Below are 7,327 nucleotides of genomic sequence, written 5' to 3'. Positions count from 1 at the left end.
AAATCGTGTGTGAATTGGATGGAATGCAGATCCTTGTCACTCATCGGCCAGAGTGCTTTATTTCCCATTCAGAACTAAGTGGGAGCATAACTATGTTCCAATCCTTTAAAATACTGTTGTTGTAGAAAATGAACTGTTCCAATAATAACAGCACATTCCATCTATTGTCTGAGTTTCATTCATTTCGTGAAGGCTGCTGAGGTTAGGCGATCGGATGGGAGCTGATAACCTTTTTACTTTCGTGGTATGCTATCTAGTATATTGCGTGCGCTATTGGGTGAAAAAGTCTGAATATAGAATCTGCTAGTGGTTTGTTATAAGCAAAGCACGGATTTGATCAAAGCGGTGTCTGTCCAAAAGCATATCATGCTCAGAAAAACCACTCCTCGCAGAGAAAGAAAGCGAGAGAGATAAGCAGCTAAAGCTTAAACTACTGTGGTCAGCTTCTGTTCCGAAGGCTACAGTCCTACACATGTTACCTGTGACACTTTCTCATGTTACACAATCCGCAGTCTGTGCAGGAGCCTTCTCATTTTGGTCAGAGAAATTAAGACGTACAGTTTGTCAAAGTGCGCTTGAGATTGAGAATTTTAACGTCATATTTTTTGTTGTTGCATTCAAGCAAAGTTTTTAAACATATGTTTTAGATATCTGTTCAAAAACAGAGGCATGTTTGGCACTAAGGTTTCCAGGGAAATGGTAAATTAAATAAGAGGTGATAAAATGAAATTTAAAAAAAAACAAAGACATTCATTTACAAGCCATATTCATTGATTGATTTGATTTTGGATAATACAATTCTTACAGTTTTAAAAGTACAAAGAATCCCAGAGGATGACACACAATAGTATAAGAACACTTATTTCCAATGTGGTTTTCTGTGTTGGACAAAAACAGGACGCAACACAAGACAATCCATGGAAATACATGGGCCAGTGGAGGCTGCTGAGGGGAGAATGGCTGATAATCATGTCTGGAACAAAGCAAATGGATTGGCATCAATCCATGTGTTTGATGTATTTCATACTATTCCACTCCAGCCAATACCACGAGCCCATCCTCCCCAATTAAGGTGGCATCAACCTCCTGTGACATGGGCCTATGATAAGTCCCTAACTAGCCTACACCATAATAAATACACAATCCATACAAAATTCAAGAATATTCAGTAATTTTCCTATTTAGACCTGTGCACTTTTTCTGACGGAAGGGATCTAACCTGACCTCTGAAAGCCTTTCTGGACTGGGACAGCTTGATGACTAATGGGAGACTAGTCCACAGTTGAATTCCAATATAAAAGAAAGTACTTTGCAATTGAGGACACCGGCTACACAAATAATAATCTGAAATGTTTTCAGTGGCAGTTCATAAGCATCTACATCATGACAAAATACAAGGAATTTTTATGCAATTTCTTTGTCAACATCTGATTGGAGAACTGTATTTGTGCGTCTCCCAAAATTGATATGGTCCAAAGTCGCATACTGGACCTCCTGTGGAACGATCAACACCAGGGAGTTAATTCTCAAGGGTTCAGAAATAGGTACAGTATAGTTAATGCTTTATATTCAAGTATACAAAACTGCTTTAAAACTTTATGTGGACTGAATTGGGGCAGCAAAACTGCAAATGTAAACCAGGCTCTCATATGTGAGGATTCATACCATAGAAGTGATATTACGTCAGTCAATCAATATTCACAATTGAGATAACTGAGTAATCTAAAACGATCAATCTAGGGGTGAAAGTAGGTTTAGCCTCAATTCATTTGAGTTTGTTTACAGATATAATCCATGTACAAATGTCAATGTGTATTTACACAACCAGGTATATCACCTATAAGTACTGTATTTTCACTATACTTAACAAGTAATACACCAGTACGAGACATTTCAGAGCAGTATGTTCGGATCATAACATTCGTGTTTTTTCAACATGAATACACTATGGGGCCATTCCTGAAAAAATATTAAAATATTAACTAAAAACCATGTTCAATGGAAAATGTCCATACAACAAGTTTTTTTTTTAGTCAAGGACTATTGGCTTAATCTATTCCCAGTAAACTGTCCCCAAGAGTTAAATTGGGCCTAAATGGAGATAAAAAATGAGTTCCACCACCTTTACTATGTGAGAAAATCTGATAGCATGGCAATGGATTATAAAATCATGCAACATTAAAAAAAACATTTAGCACGACCAAAAATGATAGTTTAACCCAAATACAATAGCTACTTACCGAGAACGATGATCTAACTGGTCTTCTTGCTTCTCCACGTCTCCCTGCAAACGTCAGAACTCAGAACATAAACACCAATGCAGCCATGACATCCACCGACAAACTACTTCAAAAAGACTTGGAATCCTTCAATCAACCGGCCCTGCATACGCCATCAAGAGACGCTGTGAAAACTAAGGGTGTCTAAGTGCTACAATGGTACACAATGTGTTTCTCTACGACTTATTTTGAGCAATTTGGCAATCAAATCATATTTAATTAAAGCGCATTCATTCAATCTATTTCAACTGAATAGTTAAAAAGATAATGAAAACGCTAAAACACTTCCGCCACTAAATACCTCCAAGTTGATAAAAGCCATCTTGAAATCCTTCTAAAGTAGTCGGCTGTTGTATTTTATTAATCCTAAAATTGAAAAAAATGATGATAATAATTACCAGATTGATCCCGTCTGTTCTCAGTGCCTGTGCCTCTTTGTCTGAAATTAAAACAGAGGATTTCACACTCTAGCAATCACAGGCTTTTCTATAATCCAAATTTGCATTGAATGTCAGACTCAAACCTTGTATCAGCATCAACAACCACAGGATGCCCTATAGGAAAAAACAATCAAAATAACACATTTAATATCCAGGTTGAAGAAAGCATCATGATTCAGTGATAATGTTTGTTGTCCATGGCCATTTGTTAATATTGACTCTTTGATCTCAAAAGCAGGTGGAGTAGACTGCTGTCTAAACGTAGCAGACACTTGCCATAAAGGTCACTGTAACCACTACAGAGAGCCTGACTTGTGTGAAAGAGGGAAAAGAGGAACAAAGTCAAGAATTATCAACAGATTTTAATTCTCAACATTCCTGTGCAAGAGAAAATACAGGCCTACGAAATCCGATTTTATTCAATTTCCTCAGAAAATGACCTAATGGAATAAAATATTTTCTCCCATATTTAGCCACCTATTCTATTGTGTAACAAAATAAAATAACTTGACCCATATAGGTCTGACCTCTGAACTGGTTTACCTACATGACTACCCATAACCATAGGCATCACAAAGTGCACTTGGTGTTTTGAGTGGGTACTAGTAAGTTATTAAAAAGACTACATCTTGTAAATGTATATCCTGCAAATGTACCAATTGATGGGGCATGTTTCCCCTAAATTACAATGGTCATAACATCCTTTTCTGAGTACTATGGTATAAATTGTCTTGCACACGATCATTTGGTGTTTGTTATACAGTATTGGCCCATTATCCATTGATTTGATCTTACCACGGTGCAGACACACAGCGATAGTGACAGCAACTATTATGGTGAGGAGAGCAGCTGCAGAGGCCCCATACATCAACATTGTGCACATGGCATTGGAATCTATGGTGAAAATAAAGACAAAGTCTAAATAAAGGTAGTTTCAAGTTATATCTTTGTTTTCAGTGTTAAATCCCTTACTGAAAGAACAGGTGCAAAAGCTTAGTAAATCTGGGTCTAATGCAATTACCATTTTGCTGCAGCAGTGTTTTGGTGATATTTTTCCCCTCAAACTCCACCACACATGTAAACTCTGCTCGTCTGTCCCACTCCTGTGCCTGGACAAGAATCTGGTTCCTAGTGAACTCTGTGGCTGAATCACTGTTGTCTGTCCAGGTGGAGTCAGTGAGTCCACTCTCTTCTCTCCCGTCTATGAGCCAGAACACACGGACCTGAGACGGGACCACTTCCAACACCAAACACAGCAGAGGGATGAAGATGCGGTCAACCTCTGGCGAAGAGACGATTTGGATGGTTGGGGCTTTAGTGCTGTTCCCTACCCTTTCTCTCTCTAAGGACAAAATGGTCATCATTTAACAATTACATTATTAAGAATTACCAACTTGGTTTTCCTCCTGGTAAACTGGTTATTTAAAATAAAACAATGACTGGATTTATGATCAAAGAACATACAGTACAGTACAATTCAAACGTTTGGGGTCACTTAGAAATGTCCTTGTTTTTTAAAGAAAAGCACATGTTTTGTCCATTAAAATAACATCAAATTGATCAGAAATACAGTGTAGACATTGTTAATGTTGTAAATGACTATCGTAGCTGGAAATGGCAGATTTTTTTAATGGAATATCTACATAGGCTTATTATCAACAACCATCACCCATGTGTTCCTATGGCACGTTGTGTTAGCTAATGACAGTTTCTCATTTTAAAAAGGCTAATTGATCATTAGAAAACACTTTTGCAATTTTTGCAACAGTTGAAAACTGTTGTGCTGTTTAAATAAGGAATAAAATTGGCCTTCTTTAGATTAGTTGAGTATCTAGAGCATCAGCATTTGTGGGTTCGATTACAGGCTCAAAATGCCCAGAAACAAAATACTTTCTTCTGAAACTTGTCAGTCTATTCTTGTTCTGAGAAATGAAGGCCGTTCCCATGCGAGAAATTGCCAAGAAACTGAAGATTTCGTACAACGCTGTGTATTAGTCACTTCATAGAACAGCGCAAACTGGAGCTAACCAGAATAGAAAGAGGAGTGGGAAGCTTGTGGAAGGCTACCCGAAACGTTTGACCCAAGTTAAACAATTTAAATGCAATGCTACCAAATACTAACTGAGTGTATGTAAACATCAGACCCACTGGGAATGTCATGAAAGGAAAAAGCTGAAATAAATCACTCTCAACTATTATTCTGACATTTCACATTCTTAAAATGAAGTGGTGATCCTAACTATTTCTTTTTTTTTTCTACATCGTATAATAATAGTGAAGAAATCAAAACCATGAAATAAAACATACGGAATCAAGTATAAAAAAAAGTGTTAAACAAATCAAAACCTTTTGCCCTGATGACAGCTTTATACACTCTTGACATTCTCTCAACTAGTTTCATGAGGAATGCTTCTCCAACAGTCTTGAAGGAGTTCCCACACATGCTGAGCACTTATTGGATGATTTTCTTTTACTCTGCAGTCCAACTCATCCCAAACCAGCTCAATTGGGTTGAGGTCAGGGGATTGTGGAGGCCAGGTCATCTGATGCAGCACCATCCCTCTCCTTCTTGGTCAAATAGCACTTACACAGCCTGGAGGTGTGTTGGGTCATTGTCCTTTGAAAAACAAATGGCGCTAACCAGACAGGATGGCGTATCGCTGATTCACGCAGTCTCCTCTGAACAATTGATGTTGAGATGGGTCTGTTCCTTGAACTCTGCAAAGCATTTATTTGGGCTGCAATCTAAGGTGCAGTAAACTCTAATGAACTTATCCTCTGCAGCAGAGGTAACTCTGGGTCTTCCTTTCCTGTGGCGGTCCTCACGACAGCCAGTTTCATCATAGCGCTTGATGGTTTTTGTGACTGCACTTGAAGAAACTTTCAAAGTTCTGCATGTCTTAAAGTAATGATGGAGTATTGTTTCTGTTTGCTTATTTGAACTGTTCTTGCCATAATATGGACTTGGTCTTTTACCAAATAGGGCTATCTTCTGTATACCACCCCTATCTTGTCACAAGACAACTGATTGGCTCAAATCCATTAAGGAAAGAAATTCCACAAATAAACTTTTAACAAGGCACACCTGTCAATTGAAGTGTATTCCAGGTGACTACCTCATTAAGCTGGCTGAGAGAATGCCAAGAGTGTGCAAAGCTGTCATCAAGGCAATGGGTGGCTACTTTGAAGAATCTCAAATATATATTTTGATTTGTTGAATAACACTTTTTTGGTTAATACATGATTCCATATGTGTTACTTCATAATTTTGATATCTTCACAAAATAAAGAAAAACCCTGGAAAGAGTAGGTGTCTAAACTTTTATCTGGTACTATATATATTGTTTAATTTAGATGTAACATTCCGTTTTGTGTTTATTTTTTAAAGGTTTATATCATTATATACATTTGAGTTTTTTAGCAAAATATATTTTTTCTAGTTTAGTAAACTTTGTAAATAAATATGAACATACAAGACATGAAATTACCTGTCAAAATAATAACCTTAGAACCATTGCCAGAGTACACCATTTTGGAGTGAACAGCCAAACAGTAGTACATGCCAGAGTCGCTAACTTTTGCATTGGTGATTATAACGGAACATAGGTTGTCCTGTTCCTGGTCCGTTGAAATGTTATCAACCGTTAAGGTTGTACTCATGCTGTGTGTTCCAGTCCTGGGATCCACTTTTATCCAACTCACAGAGAAGCAGTAGGTGATAACCTCACTCAAATGGCATTTCAAGGTCACTGTATCACCAGCTTTCACCATCACCACTCCAGGTGTCTGGGTTATAATTGATGCGTGTGTAGCTAAAAACAGAAGTAGGAATAACAAGAATATAACATATATTTCATCTAATTACTGTTTAGCATGTTTGGTGCGTTTTCATAACTTTGTCAACTTTTTTTTCTCATGAATATACCAAGCATGGATGCCCGAACAGAAAAAAAGCTTAAATCACTGTCCACTTGTAAACAATATTTCGAAATTGAATCTTATAGGCCTGCTTTGTCTAACCTAAGATGTTAATTATCTTGAAATTGCTTGATTATAACATGAACAAAACTACATTATAAACAGATTATAGAGTTAATGACATACTGTATTTCAGATCACTGTTTCATCTCACATACAGGTAAGTAAAGTTCATGAAAAAGTTATAAAGTAGGCAGACTAGAATACTGTGGATATTCCTTGAAATAAATGAATGTAGGCCTATTTAGAGTAATGATGAAACAGTCTAAAGCCCTCACTGTCATCATGAGTTAGCGTTCGCCTAGCTGAATGTACCTTTTCTACATTAATTATCGATACATTGTCAACGTGTGCAGAATACAGTGTCATACTTGCCTTTCAAGACATAGCTCCAGCACAGCAGAAGTAGCAGGGGGCCTGGCATTTTAGTTTCACTCAATTTGAAAGGCATCATCACTTTGAGTCCGTTGAGCAACCTTTACGAGATGAAGATGTCTTGCCCATAGGCCGATCCTACATCTCAAAAAGCGAGACCGCCAATTTCACCGGAAATGAACACATGAAAAGTCCTGCGTTATAACTCAAACTGTGAGCAAGAAAAGATAGGTCAGATTCCAGCAAAGACAACAA

The 7,327-nt window shown here is 37.5% G+C and overlaps 1 gene segment (V, D, J or C); it reads right to left on the bottom strand.

Moving 5' to 3' along the window:
- Window positions 1-755: 755 nt before the first annotated feature.
- Window positions 756-7,198, bottom strand: LOC135549073 (Ig heavy chain C region, membrane-bound form-like). The segment is given in 6 exon segments: window positions 756-1,494; window positions 2,241-2,284; window positions 2,678-3,613; window positions 3,741-4,061; window positions 6,208-6,531; window positions 7,073-7,198. Coding segments are annotated over 4 exon segments (996 nt in total).
- Between the last annotated feature and the right edge of the window lie 129 nt (window positions 7,199-7,327).

The sequence above is a fragment of the Oncorhynchus masou genome, chromosome 12, assembly GCF_036934945.1.
Source record: "Oncorhynchus masou masou isolate Uvic2021 chromosome 12, UVic_Omas_1.1, whole genome shotgun sequence".
Classification (NCBI taxonomy): Eukaryota; Metazoa; Chordata; class Actinopteri; order Salmoniformes; family Salmonidae; genus Oncorhynchus; species Oncorhynchus masou.
This window is presented reverse-complemented; position numbering and strand designations above follow the sequence as displayed.